At 44.3% G+C, this 21215-nt stretch overlaps 1 protein-coding gene across 7 annotated transcripts in view; it reads left to right on the top strand.

The window, feature by feature from the left end:
* The window catches only part of KMT2D (lysine methyltransferase 2D), a 128054-nt gene extending 107503 nt beyond the window's left edge, over positions 1-20551 (top strand). For all 7 annotated transcript variants that reach the window (XM_087710282.1, XM_087710286.1, XM_087710283.1 and 4 more), the window contains 10 exons: positions 568-695; positions 1218-1344; positions 1447-1571; positions 2793-3936; positions 7500-7636; positions 8892-9022; positions 10491-10776; positions 13040-13113; positions 14222-14330; positions 17344-20551. In XM_087710282.1, the coding sequence (XP_087566408.1) occupies positions 568-695; positions 1218-1344; positions 1447-1571; positions 2793-3936; positions 7500-7636; positions 8892-9022; positions 10491-10776; positions 13040-13113; positions 14222-14330; positions 17344-17436 (2354 nt within the window). In that variant the 3' untranslated portion in view covers positions 17437-20551. The remainder of the gene's footprint in view (positions 1-567; positions 696-1217; positions 1345-1446; positions 1572-2792; positions 3937-7499; positions 7637-8891; positions 9023-10490; positions 10777-13039; positions 13114-14221; positions 14331-17343) is intronic.
* The last annotated feature ends 664 nt before the right edge of the window (positions 20552-21215 follow it).

Raw genomic sequence — 21215 nt, 5'->3', positions numbered from 1 at the left:
TCACTAAGCCATGCCCACAGAATGGTGGTAAAAAAAATTGGATTTCACCACTGAGCCAGGCCCTTGAAAGTGTAAGGAATAATCAATGTTTTGAATTGTAACTAGAAGCATACTAGCAATAAGTGCAGCTCTTACAGCAGTAAGATAGTGTTAAATGATAGTAAAGCAACAACTCTGTAGGCATCGTATGCTAGTTGAAGTTTCTAGGTTGTCTTCAAGGGCAGCCCCATGTAAAGTATAAATACATGAAGTGAATGAGATCATGATGAATGAAGTCTCCTAGATGTTGAGTTCCCCTTGCTCATTGCTGTCGTTATCCCCCACTTCATCTCTGACCTTCTGCTTTGCATAATTTCTAATGTCCCAGTCTGACACTGGGAGCCATGCCTTCAGGAAAATGCCGGCATTTATATTGGTTGATCTGTGACAAGTCTATTCAGGTACACGATTCCGGATTGAGCGCTGAATTATCCTAACTTTAGATAAGTGGTTTGAATTTCTGGAATAGGAGCTTGAGTGGCAGCTTCTGACAGCTTTTTTATTTTTCCTTTGCATTTTTCCCTTCAGTTTTCCCAGATTCCAAATCCTATGGGACTGTGGAGCCAGTGGGAAAGGAGACACCCGGCACTTCCTGGGAGAGAGCCAAAGGGAGTGAGGTATCCGTCATGCTCACCGTGTCTGCAGCTGCTGCCAAGGTATGGAGTGAGCACCAAAAGTCATCTTTTGAGCCTTGGGAATTAAAGTCCAAGATATTTGAAGGCCGTGAGTTGGCAAGAGTTGCTGTATAGATATTTTAGGCAGGATAAAGTCCTCATGAAGTGGACATGACTTATCTGCCTTGTTTGTCTCAGAGCCCTATCAACTGGGGTACCGTTATCAATTTTCCACATTTGGTAGAAATGCAAGAAGTCTCTAGTTTTGCTTTGTGCCATAGCCATCACCTATTCTGACAGCTTATCTTGAGTCTGAGCATCTTTTATTGTTGCTACTTTTCTGGGTCTCATTACTAAACTGCTGTCAAGCACTTGGTAGGTGTTCAGGTTGATGTGTCCCCCACATCGACAAGAATGTGCTGACATTCTTCTGTCCCATGACCTGCACTGTGGATACATCAAACAACATTTATTTGGTGATTAGACTACACTAAAGGGTTTGGGGGTTCCCTTTCTCAGTCTGCTCAAAAATACTTTCCTGACCATTCCCACCGTCTTCTCCAGAACCTGAACGGTGTCATGGTGGCGGTGGCAGAGCTTTTGAGCATGAAGATTCCCAGTTCTTATGAAGTGTTGTTTCCAGAGCGAAATGTCACCGGTGAACCCAGGAAAGGTGAAACTGATGCCCAAAGTGAGTATTCCAGTCAAGATGGCCTCTTGGTAGTACATCTTTTCCTGATTTTTTCCAGTCTGTCTTTTATTGGTCCCTGTTTCTCTGTCCCAACCTCCTTAGGCAAAGAGAAGCCAGTAGTTTCAAAGGGCCCTGAAGGAGGACCAGAGTGGCTGAAACAATTTGATGCCATGTTGCCTGGCTACAGTCTCAAGAATGAACTGGACATCTTAACTTTGCTGAAACAGGTAAAAGAGGAGCTAGGACTTTAAAAAAAAAATCTAATTTGTTATTGAATAGTTTTTAACTACTTGCAATAAGCTTATTTGAAAGAATAGAATATAATAACAGAGTTGGAAGGGACCTTGGAGGTCTTCTAGTCCAACTCCCTGCCTGGACAGGAAACCCTACACCATTTCAAACAAATGGTTATCCAACATCTTCTGTTCATGTTTTTGCCGTAATTCTTCTTCCTTTTTCATGTAAGAATAGATTACAGATTATCACCACAACCTCATATTTTGATATATATTTTGCTCAAATTAGAAAAAAAAGATCTTGAAAGAAGATGATACTCCACAATAGAGCCACATTCCCCCCATTTCATCTTTTGCAGAAGGACCCCATTGAGAAAAGATGTTGATTACCTTAAGTAGCACTTATGATCTTTCTCAGACTTTGTTGCTTTCAGGGTGGAACTCCTATTTCCTGTCTGAGGACACCCACGCTCTTTTTTTCATGACATTCAGTCAGTTCCCCTAGCCAGCTATCTCTCTTAACTAAATTCTGAAGAAAAAGAAGGGAAAATCAAATTTCTGATAGCCAACAGGCTTTGGTGTGATGGAATAGTGCTCATATTAAAAGCATATGTTGTGCTGGTAGGATGTCTACTATCAAGCAAATTGGCTGGTAGTCTTACTTGGGTCTGCTTCTTTTTCAAAGATGTTTGTGGTAGAATCTCTAGCTAGAATGGGAGGAAAAGTGAAAAAAACTTACCAAGCTTGGAGTCCTTGCAGGGAAGGAAGCCACAGAGGCCAGACTCCACCTCCCATTTCCCTCCTCTAGAATTCCTGAAGCCTTTATCTGATGGTTCTCAAGAGATTGTAGTCAGTCTAGGGAGATTCTTGTAAATAGTCAAGCAGCAATAAAGAAGCAGTTCGAAAGCACGTTAAAAATGCAAGTAGAGAAATAGGGACCACCTTTGGTGGGGAGGTAACAGCATTCCGTGTACCTTTGCCATTTAGTCATGCCGGCCACATGACCACGGAGACGTCTTTGGACGGTGCTGGCTCTGCAGCTTTGAAACAGAGATGAGCACTGCTCCCTAGAGTCAGGAACAACTAGCACATATATGCAAGGAGAAACTTTACCTTTTAATAAAGAAGCAATTCTGATCAGCTCATAGAATTGTTCTGGTTCTTAGTACCTGACAAGTTTCTTCTTCTCCCCCCCCCCCCGCCCCCCTTTAGGAGACTTCAGTTCCAGAAAAAGCTGCTCAACACTGCTACATCAACAACGTTGCCAATCTGGATGTCCGGCAACTCTTAACGCTTCCTGAAGAACCGTCTCCTCCTCTGTCCCCATTTGCACCCTCTCCACCAAGCCCACCCAAGATTCCTGAGCCGCCCCCTGAACCAGAAGCACCACCTCCACCTGTGACCTCCCCTCCACCCCCATCCCCTAAAGAAGAAGCCCCTCAGTCTCCCCCTAAGGCCAAGCCTCGCTCCAGGCCCCTGGAAGAGAGTGAGGAGAGCAAGCCAAGGCTAAAAAAGTGGAAAGGGGTGCGATGGAAACGATTGCGCTTCCTCATTACCATTCAGAAGGGTGGCACCAAGCGTGATGGGGAGAGGGAAATTGCGGAGTTCATTGAGCGCTTGGCCACCACTCTTCGGCCCGAGAAAGTGCCACGTGATTTACGGAAGTGCTGCTTTTGCCATGAGGAAGGAGACGGGGCCACGGATGGTCCAGCCCGCCTCCTTAATCTTGATCTGGACTTGTGGGTGCACCTCAACTGCGCCCTCTGGTCCACGGAGGTTTACGAGACTCAGGGTGGGGCCCTCATTAACGTGGAAGTAGCACTGCACCGGGGCCTGCTCACCAAATGCTCACTTTGCCAGAAGACCGGTGCCACTAACAGCTGCAACCGTATCCGCTGCCCCAACGTCTATCACTTTGCTTGTGCTATCCGTGCCAAGTGCATGTTCTTCAAGGACAAGACAATGCTGTGCCCAATGCACAAGCTCAAGGGTCCCTGCGACCAGGAGCTCAGCACCTTTACTGTCTTCCGGCGGGTTTACATCGAGCGGGACGAGGTCAAGCAGATTGCCAGCATCATCCAGCGCGGGGAGCGTCTCCACATGTTCCGAGTGGGAGGCCTGGTCTTCCACGCCATAGGGCAGCTCTTGCCCCACCAAATGGCAGACTTCCACAGCGCCACAGCACTCTACCCTGTGGGCTATGAGGCCACCCGCATCTACTGGAGTTTGCGGACCAACAACCGGCGTTGCTGCTACCGTTGCACCATTTGCGAGAACAACGGCCGGCCAGAGTTTGTGGTTCAAGTGATGGAACATGGTTTGGAGGATTTGGTCTTCACAGATTCCTCACCACAGGGTAGGGATCAGCTTGGGCATCGTTGTCATGAGTTTGCTGGTTGCGGGTTTTAGAGCAGGGCCAGAATTCTTCCTCTACTGTGTTTCCCCCAAAATAAGACAGTGTCTTGGCCTTATTTTCAGGGAGGTCTTATTATTTTTGAGGTGCAGGAGGCAGTAAGTGTGATCACCTCGTGGCTGCTGCTGTGTTGCAATATTTTCAGGGAGGGCTTATTTTAGCACATGCGCTCAAAAGCCCAATTAGGCTTATTATCCGGGGAGGCCTTATTTTCAGGGAAACAGAGTAGGATCCCGAGTGTCTTAATATTATGCAGGATTGACTTGAGAGAATCCTCTGTCCAGAATTAATTGTTTGAAAAAGCACAGCAGTTTAGGGGTACGTTAAGATCAGTCTGTTTTCTGAAGCACTGAGCTTATTCCATGTTTGAAAGTAGGAGGAAGACTCTTGGACCTTGCATAGCTCAGCAAAGACCTCCAAAGATGCCCTCTTGGGTGCATGTAAAATTAATAACACTTTAAGATAGTTGCTACATTGTAAAACATGCTTTTCAGACAACCAGTATTTAAAGTGGCTAAGGGGGGAGGGGTGCTATTTCTACGTTTTTGGTCTAAAAAGTCCATAGGGAAAAGAAGGGAGATTAGTTGTTCAAGATCAGGAAGATTTGGGGGGGGGGGGGGTGTAACACATTGGCATATAGAGCCAGTACAGACTAGAGTGACCATTTCTTTGTGAAGTAAATATGGAAATAACAATCTGTGCCATCATTTCTTTGGCCCAGGCCTGAGGCCTGTATATATGCACCTTCAGCCTTCTGACAAGAGGATATGGGCATGGCAGGCTCCCTGAAGAAACTTAGGTGGGGACAGGGAGACTGAGAGTTTGCTGAGGCTGAAACAGTACAAGTAGTCCTCAATGTACGACCACAATTGAGCCTAGGATTTATGTTGCTAAGCAAACCAACTGTTACGTGAATTTTGCCCCCATTTTACTTTCTTTCTTGCCATTGTTGTTAAGTGGATCACTGCAGTTGTTAAGTCAGTAACACTGTTGTTAATTGAATCTTGCTTCCTCAGTGACTTTGCTTGTCAGAACTTCGCAAAAAGTGATCACATGACCCCAGGACACTGCAACCGTCATAAACACATGCCAGTTGCCAAGTGTCCGAATTTTTATCCCATGACTACAGGGATGCTGCAACAGTTGGAAGTGTGAAAAATGGACAAGTCACTTCTTTTCAGGGGCATTATAACTTCAAACGGGAGCAATCTTTTCCCCAAGCCTAAACAAACAAACAAACAGTCCCCATCCAGATTAAAAGAGAGGTAACTAGTGCGTAGAGAGCCGAGGTAGTTCACTGGTTAGTGTGCAGTACTGCAGGCTACTTCTGGTGAGCACCGGCTGCCAGCAGTTTGGCAGATTGAATCCCACCAAGCTCAAGGTTGACTCAGCCTTCCATCCTTCCGAGGGGGGTAAAATGAGGACCCAGATTGTTGGAGGCAATAGGCTGACTCTGTAAACTGCTTAGAGAGAACTGTGAAGCAGTATATAAGTAACTGCTATTGCAATTGCATATGCTTTCTCTTCGTCTCTTCATCTTAATTGAGAAGAAGAGTCGCTTCCCCACCAGAATGGAACATACTACTAGTTGAGAAGCATAGCTGTATATTCATACATACCAAAACGTCATTCCCTTTTGGGGTCAATTTCATTTCCCAGAGAACAGGTTTCCTTAAAAGTAAAACAACTTTCACTTAAGTTCAAATTTTTGGTCTTGTTCATGTCAGAAAATAGTACCTACTCCATGTCTGCAGTTCTATCAACATCCAGATAGTTCTTGTTCAATGAGGGCTCATTTATTCAAAATTACAACCGCACTATATGAATGGTACTAATGACCAGTTACAGGGATGTGGTGGCTGGCTCAGTGGCTAAGACGCTGAGCTTGTCAATCAGAAAGGTCAACAGTTTGGCAGTTTGAATCCCTAGTGCTGTGTAACGGAGTGAGCTCCTGTGACTAGTCCCACCTTCTGCCAACCTAGCAGTTCGAAAGCATGTAAAAATGCAAGAAGAAAAATAGGGGCCACCTTTGGTGGGAAGGTAACAGCATTCCGTGCTCCTTCGCCGTTTAGTCATGTCGGCCACATGACCACAGAGCCGTCTTCAGACAGCACTGACTCTTCGGCTTTGAAATGGAGATGAGCACCGCCCCCTAGAGTCAGGAACTACTAGCACATATGTGCGAGGGGAACCTTTACCTAATGACCAGTTTCGAAGTTCTGGCTGTCCCAACCCCCTGCAGTCATGTGATCAAATCTGGGTGCCTAGCAACCGACTCACCCTTTCCACGGTTGGAAGGATATCCAAGGGTTATATGATCACCATTTGTGATCTTCCATGCCCGCTTCCCATAAGCAAAGTCAACTGGGAAGCTGGAAGGGAAGGTTGCAAGTAGCGCTGGTAAATCGCCTGCACTTTCCCTCACCTGGCAACAGCCAACCCACCTAAGCTCCTGTTGTGCCTCACCAGCACCTGCACCCACTCCCCTACCCAGCTGCAGCCACCTCCTTCCCTTTTGGCCTGCTTATGAGTCACTTGGGACTCCTTTAATGACTTGTGATCCTTGCTCAACGACAGCAAGGGGGAGTGCAGAGATTGCTTTCACTCAGCGATGAAGTCATTTGATATTGTGCTTTCCAGCCGCCTCACTTAGCAATGGAAATTCCAGTCCCAATTTACCATTGTTAACTGAAGGACTACCCGTACTCTTTATATTAGATGGAGCTTTAATATTTAGATAAAGAAAACAGGTAATAAGTAGAACAAATTGTCTTGGTGAAACAAATATAGAGTGGATGCCTTTCGGCATGGACATTATGAGACAAGAGCCTTTTTGCCCAATTCTGCCCTCTGGTCAGTCAGTTTTTAGAAAGCTAGCTGCATGACTCTACGTAGCAATTGATGAAGGTTGCCTAATGCACATTTGTGCCATCTCTAGTTTTTGTACTTTTATGCGTGAATTACTGAACATGTGTCTGAAACCATAGAGCAGTGGTGGCAGTGCTGAAACGGGAGTACATGCAGTGCATGGGGGAGCCCCGGAAACCAGAAGAGCAGCTTCCCAGTGCGCATGCGCACACTGGGAAAATCAGTTTCTGGTGTGCACATGTGTGCCAGTCACCTGGTCTTCCGGTTTCTGATGCGCATGCATGCATGAGGACCAGAAAATGGAAGCTCAGCTTCCCAGCGTGTGCATGCGTGTCAGGGAGCTACTCTTCCAGTTTTTGGCACTCCTGTGTGCGCGAAGACCAGCTGACGCACCGGAACCCATAAGAGCAACAGGCAACAGCTGGTGTGCCCAAAGACATGGCTCTGTGTGCCATTTCCGGCATACGTGCCATAGGTTTGCCATCATGGCCATAGAGGATTGTCCTATAGCCAAGCATTTCGTTATATTTGGAGTCTGGTTTCTGATTCTGCCCCTCAGCAAATGTGTACTTAGCTGCCTGAGATGAATGAACATGTCTCGTTTTCAATTCTTCTTCCTTTTTCCTCTGTTCCAACAGCTGTCTGGAACCGCATCATCGAACCGGTGGCTATGATGCGCAAGGAAGCTGACATGCTGCGACTTTTCCCCGAGTATCTAAAAGGAGAAGAGCTCTTTGGCTTGACAGTGCATGCTGTTCTGCGCATCGCGGAATCCGTATGTACCAAATGCAAGAAATAGGAACCCTGAGTCGGGAAGTAACAGTTGGTGCCAGCAGCCCAAATCTTGACGGGAAATGATCTAATCCTAAAGGGATCATTCAACTCTTTTTATGACCGGCTCAAATCTAGCAACTAAATCAGATTGAGGATGTATCCTGCCTTCTGTGTGGGCAGAATGATGAATAGGGAGGTTCCCATAACTGTCGTAGAGACCATGAAATGCCAAGCTAACAACAATTTTGGCATGGATATTGAAGTACTCCCCCCCCCCCAAGACTACAACTACCACCTCTAGGATTTTTCTGGCCATTTTTTAGGAATAAAGCTGTGAAGTAAGAGTAGGTGGTAGATTAGCAGCTTCTGAAATTTATCTCTGTGACCCATCACTAGATATAGGCCGCTCAGATTCTAACCCTAAGAAAAAATAACTAGCAAGATTGATAGTTTTTGTGGACCATAGTAACTTCATTCATAAGTCCTCCAGCCTCTATTCACAGAGAACTTGGTAGCAAAATTGACTAACTTCCCATTACAAGTCTACCAAGACACATGGTCTTATTTAACAAAACATACTTGGATTAGTGTAAAGCGGACAATATTAATTTTGAATAAACTATATGTTTTCTTGACAGTAGCAAACTGAAGATGCCTTAAAACTAAGGCATATTTTATCCCTTTAAACCCCCTTTTTAGTGGGGTCCACACAATATGTAATCTTGGTGGCATTTTAGTTCTCACAAAAGGGACTTTACATTCTCTGAGAGATGTTCTCATTCTTGTGTCTGGGTTGATCCACAGCTCATAGGAATTCCCACAGCCCCAGAAATACAATCTGGCTTATTCTCCATTCATACTATGGTTTTTCCAGGAACCCTGGTAGGATTGCATAACACTCCTCTATTATTTTTCCATGCTGACAACCCTGTGGGATAGATTAAGGTGACAGTGAATTTCAAATAGTTACCCACTCAGCCACTCTAATTAAGGGTAGACTTGTCTTACTCAGCATCATGAGAAAGGACTGCTCATGCAATAGAAATATTGACGATGCGATCCATTCAATCTCAGAGATTCTATGAATCCACTCACTCCACAATCCCCAATCTTAGATAGCTTCTGTCAGTTGTTTTATGTTCTGCCTGGGTTTGGTGTCTAGCCGCTGTGCCTTTTCTTTTATCACTGACCATTCTGAGCATTAACGCCTTTTAAGTGACAACACCACCCTCCCCCCAATCCTTTTCTCTTCCCAGCTGCCTGGTGTAGAGAGCTGTCAGAATTACCTGTTTCGGTATGGACGTCATCCACTCATGGAGCTGCCACTCATGATCAATCCCACTGGTTGTGCTCGATCAGAACCCAAAATCCTTACACACTACAAACGGTGAGTGAACAGCATTTATGTTGCTCCTTTGATTGCTGATCTTCAGTGAAGAACCTGCATTGAGATACCAAGTTGAGAGAGTAAAATGTATGCAGAAGATTCTGGGACAGAAAACACATTTGATAGGAAAGACCACAACCAGCCACTTGTGATTTCAAACAAGGGAGCTTCCTGTGTTGTGGCCCTGATGTTAATGCCAGGAGAACCTAGGCAAGAGGAGCCACTTGAGAAGCTTTGTAAAACAAAGAATGAACCTGGTATTTCTTACCTTTTCTTCCAAATCTGGGATACAACCACATCTAAAATACCACGTTCAGTTCTGATCACCACCTTTGAAAAGGGATGTAATACAGCTGTAAAAGAGAGCAACCAAAATGTTTAAAGGAAGCAAAGATTTCCTTCATTAAAAAAAAAGCTAGAACAGCAGGACTGTTCGGGTTAGGAAGAAATGACATACTGTGTACAAAATCCTGGATGACATAGAGGAAAATACCAATATTAATACCAATAGTGAAACTAATTAGGAGATTTAGAGTGAAAGAGGGCAGCTAGTGCAAAATTAAATTGTGGAATTCATCGGCCCAAGATATGGTGAGTGACTCTAACTTACATCAGGGGTCCCCGAACTCCTGGTCTGTGGACTGGCACCAATCCGCAGCATGTCAGAAACCGCTCAGCATAAACAAGCAAGGCCCTATCTGTGGGATGCAGGCAGCATGTGAAGCCCTCTCCAGTTTGCGGAGAACACTCTTTCTACAGAACTGGTCGCTGATGCCTGTTCTGATTTAGGCTTCCCCAGCAGCACGAAGCCAAGTCCTCATCCTGATAAACACCTTTTATTTAATTTACAGTGAATTTTTCTCCAGCAAAGTCCCGGCCCACAGGACTTTATACTTTCCATATAGTTCACAATTACCGACCTTTATCAGGCTTGGAGAGTGGCCAGGCCGATATCTTTCAGACGCCCCAATACTTGGCAAGAATGTAGGAATGAATTAATTGTCTCCTGCAAACACCCCTCCCCTTTTGCTCCCCTTATTCCCTATGGGAGGAGCCATTTACCGTCCATCTGTGGCCTTGCTCCCAAGTCAACCCTTGTTCCGTAGCTGTTCCCTTCGTCTGGCAACTCTGTGCATGTGCACACTGGGAATAGGCTCCAGCTGTTCATCTGCCTCACTGATGTCTGACTCCGAAGGCAGCTGATAACTGTCAGACAAGTTAGGGAACAAGTTATTCTTTTAAACTTATTTTACAGTTTACGGTTTAAAAGTCTTTTTTCCACTTTGAAACAGCAAAGAACCTTTGTCAGTGGATTTCAGCAATTGGGATCAGACGAAGCTGATATCATATCCAACATAGTCTCAATTGTCTCTCAAAACCTCTGTAATTTATCCTATGTCTTCACTACACTTACGGATGGGCTTCATATAATTTGTTTTTCTCCCCTCTCCCCCTATGTATTTTGAAGGCCCCACACACTGAACAGCACCAGCATGTCCAAAGCTTACCAGAGTACGTTCACAGGTGAAACAAACACACCCTATAGCAAGCAGTTTGTGCACTCCAAGTCCTCACAGTACCGCCGTCTCAAGACTGAATGGAAGAACAATGTGTACCTGGCCCGGTCCCGCATCCAGGGGCTAGGGCTTTATGCTGCCAAGGATCTTGAGAAGCACACAATGGTTATTGAATACATTGGCACCATCATCCGGAACGAGGTTGCTAACAGGCGGGAAAAGATCTACGAGGAGCAGGTAAGGCATGGAATAAGGACTCTGTACTGGAATATAGTTGTGCTAAGGAAACAGAAACATCCACTTCTAATTACAGGAAGGATGGGTGGCCTTCGCTTGGGTAGTAGGTCTTTGTAGAAAAGGATTTCCCAACCCTGGCAACATTAAAGACATGTGGACTTGAAGTCCCAGAATTCCCCATCTAGAACGGATGACTGGGGAATCCTGGGAGTTGAAGCTCACACATCTTAAAGTTGCCAAGGTGGGGAAACCTTGTTATAAAGGGTATTCCAGGCTAACATTTAAAGTGTGAAAGTTACTTGGCTTAACTATTGATTATGAAGAGTCTTCAATCAGAATTGGATTCTGATTGGATATTTGGTATTTATAGATCTTCGATTGCCAGCAAACTTGAATGATTCTCTCCCTGAATTCTGTTCTGTCCTTTAATTGGGGAAGAATAGTTTATAATACAGTTGTATAAGTCATTATCACATGAGTGGCATCGGTCTACGCCATCAAAACCCTATACCCGTGATGGCAAACCCATGGCACGTGTGCCACAGATGGCACGCCGAGCCATTTGTTAGGCATTGCCCTGTCAGCTCTAGCATGAATGCGCTTTGGCAAGCTGACTTTGGCCTTCTTTTGAGGCCGTTTTTTGCCCTCCAGAGCACGAAAAACCAGCCCTACGGTCAACCAGAAATTCAGGAACAGACTTCCAGTTTGCTCGTAGGGCCGTTTTTTGCCCTCCGGAGCCTTCAGGAAAGCCTCCTAAAGTCTCTGGAGGTTGGAAATTGGCCCTACAACAAACCGGAAGTCACTATTCCCAAACTTCCGGGTTCCCTGTAGGTCCATTTTTCGCTCCCCGGAGGCTTCAGGGAAGCTCCTGAAGCCTCCGGAGGGCCTCCATGGGGGCCAGGGGTGCTGTTTTTGCCCTTCCCAGGCAAAAGCCTCTGGAGTCTGGGGAGGGTGAAAAAAACACGCCAAATGTGTTGGTGGTGGTGGCGTCGCATAGCATTATGGGTGTGGCACGCCCACACACGATCCACCTGCGCCCCCCCCCCCCTGCTTTTGTCACGGGAGCCAAAAAAGGTTAGCCATCACTGCCCTATACCTACCATCCTGTAGCTTTACTAATTTTATATAAAGGAAGACGCTGCATTTTTTCATATGCCATTTCTTCTGAAGATTTTCTATATGCTTTCGTTGTAACATATGCAATTTTAAGCTAAGCAAAGTTTTGATGTGGGTGCTAACTCTTTGAGTTAGCTTACCCAGATTCTGTTTTCACTGAACTCATATTTGGCTTGTGAGGAAATGCGCAGTACAATGCTTTCTGAAGGTGAGGAAACCAGTCTGTTTCTGCCTGTGTACATTTCCATGTGCTTATCTACTAAATCTGTTCTAGTTTTTCCCACATTTATATGGTAAAAGTAAACACAGATAGTCCTTGCTTACTTCCAAAATAAAACCCAACTGGAAAATAACCCCTAGCATGATTTTTCAGGATGTCCGTAATATAAGCCCTACCCCCCCAATAAGCCCCAGTTAAGATCGTCAACCAGACGGATGCATTCCCCCAAAACAAAACCTAAACAAAAAATAAGCCCTAATTCATTTTTTGAAGCAAAAATTAATATAAGACCCAGTCTTATTTTCAGGGAAACACTAGTGATTCTTTCAGCAACCATTTGAAGTTACGACGGTGCTGAACAAGGACACTTGGAACCAGTCCTTGAAGTTCCAGTTGTCACAGTACCCATGCAGTCACATACGGGTAGTCCTTGATTTACAACCTCAATTTTTGTTGCTAAGTGAAACACTTGTTAAGTTAATTTTGCCCCATTTTGCAACCTTTCTTACCACAGTTATCAAACAGCCACTCCCAACCCACCATGTACTGAACCTACCTGGGTCTTGCAAGACACCTGGAACTGATTCAATGACCTACAATCCTTGCTTAATTATGGCAATGGGGAGTGCCACCGCTAAGTGATGTGGTTACATGATATTGTGGATTACAACCACAAGTTTCATGTACACATTAAACATACATTGATGTTTCTTCAGCCAAAGGATGAATAGATTTCAATCTAAATATTTTGGTGCTGGATGAAGTCAGGCTAAGAGTTTTTCGAAAGAGAGTGATTCCATGCTTGTCCCCTAGCATTTGTGCTATCAAAGCAGTTAATCTAAATTCAGCTGAAATTGATGGTAAATCTGTGAAGCATGAAGGAAACATGAAACAGGCTGTATAATTTCTCTCTTCATGTTTTTCCAGAACCGAGGCATCTACATGTTCCGTATCAATAATGAGCATGTGATCGATGCCACCTTAACAGGTGGCCCTGCCAGGTGAGTGAATTTGAATTCATAAGTATTTGTTTGCAAAATTAAAAGTTATTAGCTTTGTCGACCCAATTCAAAGACTTCATTGATTTTAAACCAGAATAGTTTCTTGACTTCTCAAGTTTTCATTTGAAATATAGGGAAAGCAACTTAGGTAAAGTTAATTGATTTCAATATGCTGGTTGTGTTTTTCATTATTGGTCAATGCTGTTTATTCATTACTAGTTACAACATTTATTTCAGTAAGAAAAAATCTGTCATTAAGTACTTCAGAACTCCTGTAGCTAAGAGTTGCATAGCTTATTGGCCAGTTAATTCATGGCTTCACAACTGAATACCAATTGTCATATTTTGTTCCTCTCAAATAAAAAGCTATTCTTTCCTTAAAACTTTTTTAAAAATGCAATTGTTGATATTTTCATTTATTCATTGGCCTTATTGATAATTAAAATTAATTAATTTTATTGTATTTTATACAAATAAAATAGCGTGCAAATCAATTAAAACATAAAAGCCAAGATAGAAAGCATTAGGTAAGCAAGGTGATAGTAACAGTAAGAATAATAAAATAAAGGTAATCTAAGCAATCATTATTAAATCCTTCCCCAGGTAGTTCCTTCACAGAGCAAAGGGTTCTTAATAACTACATATTTTTGCATAAGCTCTTGGTTTCATAAACCCACAGTCCTGTTAATGTTAAAATTTCAATAGTAACAGCACTTAGCATTTAGACTTATATACCGCTTCATAGTGCTTTACAGCCTTCTCTAAGCAGTTTACAAAGTCAACATATTGCCCCCAATAATCTGGGTCTTCATTTTACCGACCTTGGAAGGATGGAAGGCTAAGTCAACCCTGAGCCTGGTAACACTTGAACTGCTGGCAGCCGGCAGTCTGCAGAAGCAGCCTGTAATTCCGCATTCTAACCACTGTGCTACCGCAGCTCAGAATGCCAGAATCCTGGAACAACGAGCCTAAACAAGCACCATTCCAGAGTTTCAAGAATGTTCTGAAAAATTCCATGCTGAGCTCTTTTGATCTTTCATGGAATGGGTCTCCTCGGTGAAGAACCCAGGGCCCCCTTGCATGATTTTTCTTCTTCTTCCCCTCCAAGGTACATTAATCATTCCTGTGCACCGAATTGTGTGGCTGAGGTTGTGACTTTTGACAAGGAAGACAAGATCATCATCATCTCAAGTCGCCGAATACCCAAAGGAGAGGAGGTGAATATTGGATTATTGTACACACAGACAGCACAACAATGAATGTGCAGGAACGTGCTGCCCTATGACAGCAACCGATTCAGTCAGCAATCGTTCAAAATTATGGCAGCATTGAAGAAATGCTGTTTACAACTGGTCCTCGGAGTTCCAGCTATCCCAACACCCACGTGTCATGGGAAGGCAATTTGGATGTTTGGTCATCAATTCACAAGTACAACTGGTTGCCAAGCGTCTCCCAAATACATGATTACCATTTGCAACCTTTCCTGCTGACTTCTCTAGAAGTCAATGGAGATGCTGGCAGGGAAGGTCACATGTTCCTGGGGTAAGCCTCCCCCATCTGCTCATTCCATCTGCTGCATAGCCCTTCTGCACTCATGCCGCACCAGCTATTAACACACACCCCAGGCACTCTCCCTGATTTGCGCTGCAACTCTCACATGCTGCTGTGAACCCTTCCCTGACCTGCGCCGCACTTCTCATGCACCCCCTCATGCACCCCCTCACACCTTTTGGCCATCCCTTTGCATCCTCCCCAACCCACGTGACACCTCTCACACCTTTGCACACCCTTCCTGACAAACCAACCCAGGCTGCACCTCTCAGGCATACCTACTTGCACCTTCCCCACCTGTGCAACTCCTCTCAGGCACACCTTTGCACACATTCCCTGACCCTCCCCAACTCTTCCCTGTGTCTACCACAGCCTCCCTGACCGATGTGGTGCCTCTTGTATACTCTCCCTCACCCTTCCCTGCACTCACACACCCCCTTTGTACTCTCCCTCAACCGGCAGCAACCACTTATTGGCCCATGGACTTCCAGCTGGCTTCCCCACTGCCTCTGGAAGTTGCCTCATCAAACTTTTGTGGAATTCAGTTAACAATGGCAACCAGGATCGCAGGAATTGTCATCACTAAGCGATACAGTTATACTTTACAACTACATGACTTAGTGATGGAAATGCCTGTCTCAATTGCCATTGTAAGTTGAGGACTGTCTATATGGTGCATAATTTGCCTTAAAATGTTACAAAGAAAATGCCTGTTTGATGATAACGGGAGATTTCATATTCTAGTACACTGAGCTTATTTACTTAGAGCATTCTATTTTTCATTAATTCTTCTTCAACTCAATCTAGAACATACACACTTCCAGTGATCTCTCACTTATATGTTGACAAAACTGAACTGTTAAGTTTCAACAAGGTTTCAACATTATATTCCCTTAATATTATCCTTTAGAGAAAGTTTTCTGTCTTTCTCCCATAATGAATACATTGCTTTAAAATGGTAAGTCCCATAGGTATCCTAAATGAGTAAGAGAGTTACACATTTTTTTAAAAAAAGTTACACCTTATTTCATTTTGGTTTTAATGCTCCACAAAGGCTTTATTTGGCTTGCTTATTCCAGACAATGGAGCTATGAATACCTCATTTTATGTGCTTGCATTCATTCCTTTCCTTGCCTGTCTGACAGATGTTTATAGTGTGTGTGGGGGGGGGGGAACACCCGTTGAAATGTTTGGACTTTTTTCAACATCTAGGTATTCCTCGAGTTATGACCATTCATTCAGCAACCATTCAAAGTTACCGTCACACTGAACAAAACAAGCTTAACCCAATTCCCGAAGTTACAGCTGTTGCAGCAACCCTGTGGTCATGTGATCAAGATTTGGGTGCTGGCAGCCTGCAAGCCCTTATGGCTGAGGGGTGTTTCGACTACCGCCCAACCACCTACCATATTTTTTTGAGTGTAAGACGCAACTTTTTCCCTTAAAAAAGAGGCTGAAAATCTGGGTGTGTCTTATATACTGAAAACATCAATTTTTGCCTCCGAAATCCCGCCCCTTCACCAAAATGGCCCTGCAGAGCCTGTAGGAGGCTTTCAGAGAGCTCCTGGGGGCTGGGGAGGGCAGAAATGAGTGAAAAACGGAGTGTTTTTTGCTCACTCCCCCCCCCCCGCCCCAGCCCCCAGGAATACTCTATAAGCCTCCTAAAGGCTATGCATGCATATATATTTTTTTGTCAAAAACCGGACCTGTTATTTTTTTATTTGCCTCTTCAAAACCTTGGTGCGTCTTATACTCTGGTGCGTCTTATACTCAGAAAAATGCAGTATCTCCTCCCCTCTCCACACCTGACTTTTTCACCACCCTAAATAGCAGTACTTCGAGGTGGGGTCTTGGGGCTGAAGGAGAAGTCTTGGGCCTTCAGCAGCCTCAACTGGCCACCATTGATCCCACACCTCAGCCCCAGGGCCATCACCACAAGGGAGGGGCCATTTGAAGCCCTGTGCCGTGGCCAGCAGTCGTGCTGCAAAGCCATTCCCCCATTGACTTTGTTTGATGGAAGCCGGCTGGGAAGGTTTATACACGGGGATCCCATGATCCAGTGCATCTGTCATAAGCACAGGCTGGTTGCCGAGCGTGTCTGAATTTTGAACACGCGAACCACACGGATGCTACGACAATCGTAAGTGTGAAAAACAGCCTCAAGTCACTTTTTTCAGTGCTGTTGTAAATTTGGAACACTTAAAAAATGGCTGACTTAACAACGGTTCATTTAGTGACCATTCAACGTTACAACGGCACTGGAGGAAAAATGACCCATGACCATTTTTCACACTTCTCACCATAGCAGCCTCCCCATGGACATATGATCAAAATTCAGACATTTGGCAACAGATTCATATTTGTTATGATGGCTGCAGAGTTCCGGGATCATGGGATCCCCTTTTATGACCTTCTGACAAGCAAAGTCAGTGGGGGAAGCTAGATTCACTTAACAGCCATGTTACTCACTGAACAACTGTAGCGATCGACTTAACAGCTGTGGCAAGAAAGCTCATCAAATGGAGCATAATTCACTTAGCAAATGTTTTGCTTAGCAACAGAAATTGGGGGCTCAATTATGGTCCTAAGTCGAGGGCTACCTTGCATTATAAGTGTGCCAGAAAAAAAAAAAACTGAATTAAGCCTGAGTTACTCTGTTCTCGTTTCTTTCTCCTGCAGCTGACATATGATTACCAGTTTGACTTTGAAGACGATCAGCACAAAATCCCGTGCCATTGTGGAGCCTGGAACTGCAGGAAGTGGATGAATTAGCCCCAAGGGGCTCTTTGACGAGGCAGAGGCCAACCTGATAGCCTGGCACACATGGTGCCCTCGGCTGGGCGAGAGAGGCCTTTTCTGCCAACTCTCCCAACCAGCCAGTGTGGTCAAGAGCCACCCAGGGAAAGCATGATTGGAACTTGCCATCCCAACATGCTTGTGGGGTAGCCGGGACCCAGATTTAAAAGGGGGCGATGTCAGAACTACCTGCCCCTGCAAGCCAATATCGGTGGTGGTTTACATCAAGTTGGTTCTTTTGGCAGTTGGGTTCGGTTGCCTCCTGCTTCTTGACAAAGGCAAACCGACGTTCCCCCCCGATGAAAGGCAGCCATCGCTAGCAACTCCACCCGGGGTGGGAAAACGGATAAACTGGAACTCAGGGTTTTCTTTTTAGTATTTTTCTTTTGCGGGCAAAATGGGGATTCTTCTACCCCTGTGCACCTGTATATAATGGACTATCAGAAATATACTGCGGTGGGGTGGGGAGAGCCCTGGGGCATTCTGTCTAGCAGAGCTGGGGAAAGAGGGCTGCAGCATGGCTACGGAAGCCCCAGGGAAGAATTTGTAGGGTTTCCTCCAACCCACCCCCTCTGTGTGTGTGCGTGTTGGACACAAGAAGAATTAAAAAAAACAACAACCCTAATCTCTATTGCTTGCTAATCTACCAAGGTAACAAGAGACTTCAAAGAGACTTGTTTTAGCTTGACAATCCACCTTCCAGAGCGCCTCCCTCTGGATTTTCTTTACTTTTGGGTGTTGGATTTAAAACTGTGTGTGAGTGCGGGTGTACATATGTGTGCTTTTTGGAATCGGTCTGTTTCCGAGAGAAAGCAGGCACTGCCTTGCAGGAATTGGAAACAGAACGTCCCCGTCTCTGGCCCTACCCCACCCCGTCCCCGAAATCTTCCATGTGCGAGGAGCATCTGCACTTGAACCTACCTCATTTGAAGCGTTAGATTTTGGTGTCTTTCTCTCTCCCCCCTGCTTCTCTCTAATGTGAGCCCCTTGAGCCCCAGGAGAGCCACAGTTGCCCTGTCATCCATGGGAAATTACTCGGAGGTGAGGTGAGAAATGTCTTCTTCTGGACTTGTCCTTTGCCTTTTTTCCTCTTCTCTCCCCGGTCTCCCTTCAACCCCAGGTAGCCCTCAGTCTCCTTGACCTCTTGGGAGGCTGAACCGCAGAGCGCTGGGAATCCCCATCCGTCAGCAGAAGAGCCAGGTGCACTGCAAAGCAAGAGGTGGCTTGATTATGCCAGGAGGAGAGAGAACATCAGGTCACCTGAGGCCATACCCAGCAGAGCTGCTTGGTCGATAGAACCAGAGGCGAGATATCTTTGTGCCCATGGGCCAGAAAAGGGAAATGTTCATGGGATGAAGAAGGAAAGGGTTAGCACTGGTGAACTCTTGACAGTGTCAGATGGGAGAGAGCTGGTTCCCAGTAAGACTCATGTCCCCCTCCAGTAAAAGAGGCAGTCCGGTTCCCTCTCTCCTCTCCCCTGATCAACTTGCTGCTCTGAAGGCTCACAGTGTGGATGCGTGCGAGTGTGGATGTATAATTATGTCTGTATATATATATAAACGGAGGAGATTGAGAGATGTGGGCACATTGCAGAGTTTGGGATTATTTATCTATTTATATAAATAAATAAATATATAAATATATATATAAATATATAAATATATTGTGTATATATTTGAAATAGCATGGGGAGGAACACCCTGCCTGCAGGGTTTTTCTGGACTGCTGGGTGGATCTCTGCAGAACCTTCCCCGCCCTCCCACTCCATTGGGGGGGGGGGGGGCACGGGAACTACGGGAGAGAGAGAGAAAGAGAGAGAGAGAAACTTGTTTATTTGCAGAATTTTGGGTGGGAAGCGTGTAAAGAGCTTGTTTCTATGCTTCCTCTGTATATACATATATATTTTCCTTTTTTAAAAAAAATAAGAAAAAAAATCAGTTTATAACCAGTATCTAAAGAGCCATCTGCCCAGCAGCATCTCTCCCCCCCCCCCCCAAATAGGGAAATTTCTTATGAACCGAAGGCAAACTATGGGCATTATACAGGTGAGACCGTCAGAAATGTGTTTTCACCATTTAAAATATGATACGCGTTCTCCCTGCTGCTGAATGAAACTCTGGAAGACTGCTGTAACCCTTGAACTGAAGTTGACACACGAGAGGAGCAAACGTCAGAGGGTCTTGATGGAGAAGGCTTTCTTACCGCTCAGATCATTTAACGCACAACTGCACCACTTTCCTTCTCCGGTTTCTAAACACACACACATCCTCCAATATGCCCATAAGAGTGGCATCTAACCGACCACAGTTCACAGATGATCGATCAGACAGTGCAGAGGGGAACGTGTGCATAGTCGAAGTCAGAAGAAGGACAAGAGGGGGGTATTAAAATCAGGGTTAGCATGCAAAAGTGTCTTTTTTAAATAAATAAAAAAAGTGTGGCAAGATGAGAACCATGTTCTTGAGTGCAAAAGCTGCTTCTGCAAAACCGATCTAAGCTATGACGGTTACAAAACAGTAGGAGGTAATGATAGATTATTAAAGTAATTAAAACTGTATATAAGATGACATTTGTGTAGAGAAGGGGGGAATTTTTATCATTTACAAAACCACTGGACGTTGTTTTAAAATAAAGGTTTGAGTTAAAGCCAGTATACATTTTTGTCTCTTTGGATTTTGTTTTTTGTGTGTCTTTCCATTAATTTGGAAGGCTGTAAAGATGTAAAAATAAATAAATTTTAAAGAATTGATACAAAGGTTTAAAAGCTTGAGAGAGATTTTAAAGATGATAAAATGACTGAATATAATAGATTGTCAAGATTTTTTGGGATGACGGTTAGAGTTTAAGATAATTCTGTAGATTTTAGCTGATGAAGAAAAAGACTATACGATTTTTAATTTTTATATAAACTATAACCTGGTCTTGAAGCTAAAAATTTTTTAAAGTTCTCTGCCTGTATAACCGCATTTGACGCCTTGTCCCATACATCTGTTTACAGTTGCACATATTATATATATTAAGTTTTAACCCTTTTATGAACCCAAATAATCACTTTTTTAAAAATAAAGTGTGGACTTTGTGAGGAATAATATTTCGTGTTGGGGATTTTGTTATTTTGTGTGTGTGAGTTCTGTATAGCAAAGTTATCTTTCATAATGAAAGAACTGAAAACAAAATAGGCGCATTCCTTAAAAAGCATAAATAAAAGCAAAAAAAAATCAAAAATCAAATCCCATCTTTGCTCCTGCTATGTTGTGTATTTGATATAGCTTTAAAATAGATATAATTTGGGTTCAAAATGAAAAAAAATTATCATGATTGCTTTTCTGAGGAAGGCTTTGTAAATCAAGAGATTTAAAAATGCTAAGTGACAAGTCTAATTTCTTTATGCTTAACATATGCTGGTAGAAAATAGACTCACATCTGATGTTAAATGCAGGTAAGTTATTTTCTTACTAATTCTCTTTCAGTCAGGAGAGCACATCAAGACCAGGCCTGATTTGCCAATAATCATATATTTGGAACAACATCTGAGTTACCGTATTTTTCACACTATAAGATGCACTCCCCCTGCTCCAAAAGTGTAAATGGCTATGCATCTTATAGAGTGAATATTTTTTTGGGGGGGAGGAGTTGGTTCCCCGCCACTGGGGAACACGGTTGGATCAGCCTCCCAGAATGCTGCCAATCAGCTGTTCTAGGTGGGTCACCATCGCTGCCAAACACCGCCACCATTTACCTCCGATCGCCACATG

Source organism: Thamnophis sirtalis, unplaced genomic scaffold (genome assembly GCF_051295495.1).
Source record: "Thamnophis sirtalis isolate CommonGarterSnake01/CBP01778 unplaced genomic scaffold, rThaSir2_p1.2 scaffold_3, whole genome shotgun sequence".
NCBI classification, from domain to species: domain Eukaryota; kingdom Metazoa; phylum Chordata; class Lepidosauria; order Squamata; family Natricidae; genus Thamnophis; species Thamnophis sirtalis.
Note: the sequence above shows the minus strand (reverse complement) of the source record. Positions and strands in the feature narration are given on the sequence as shown.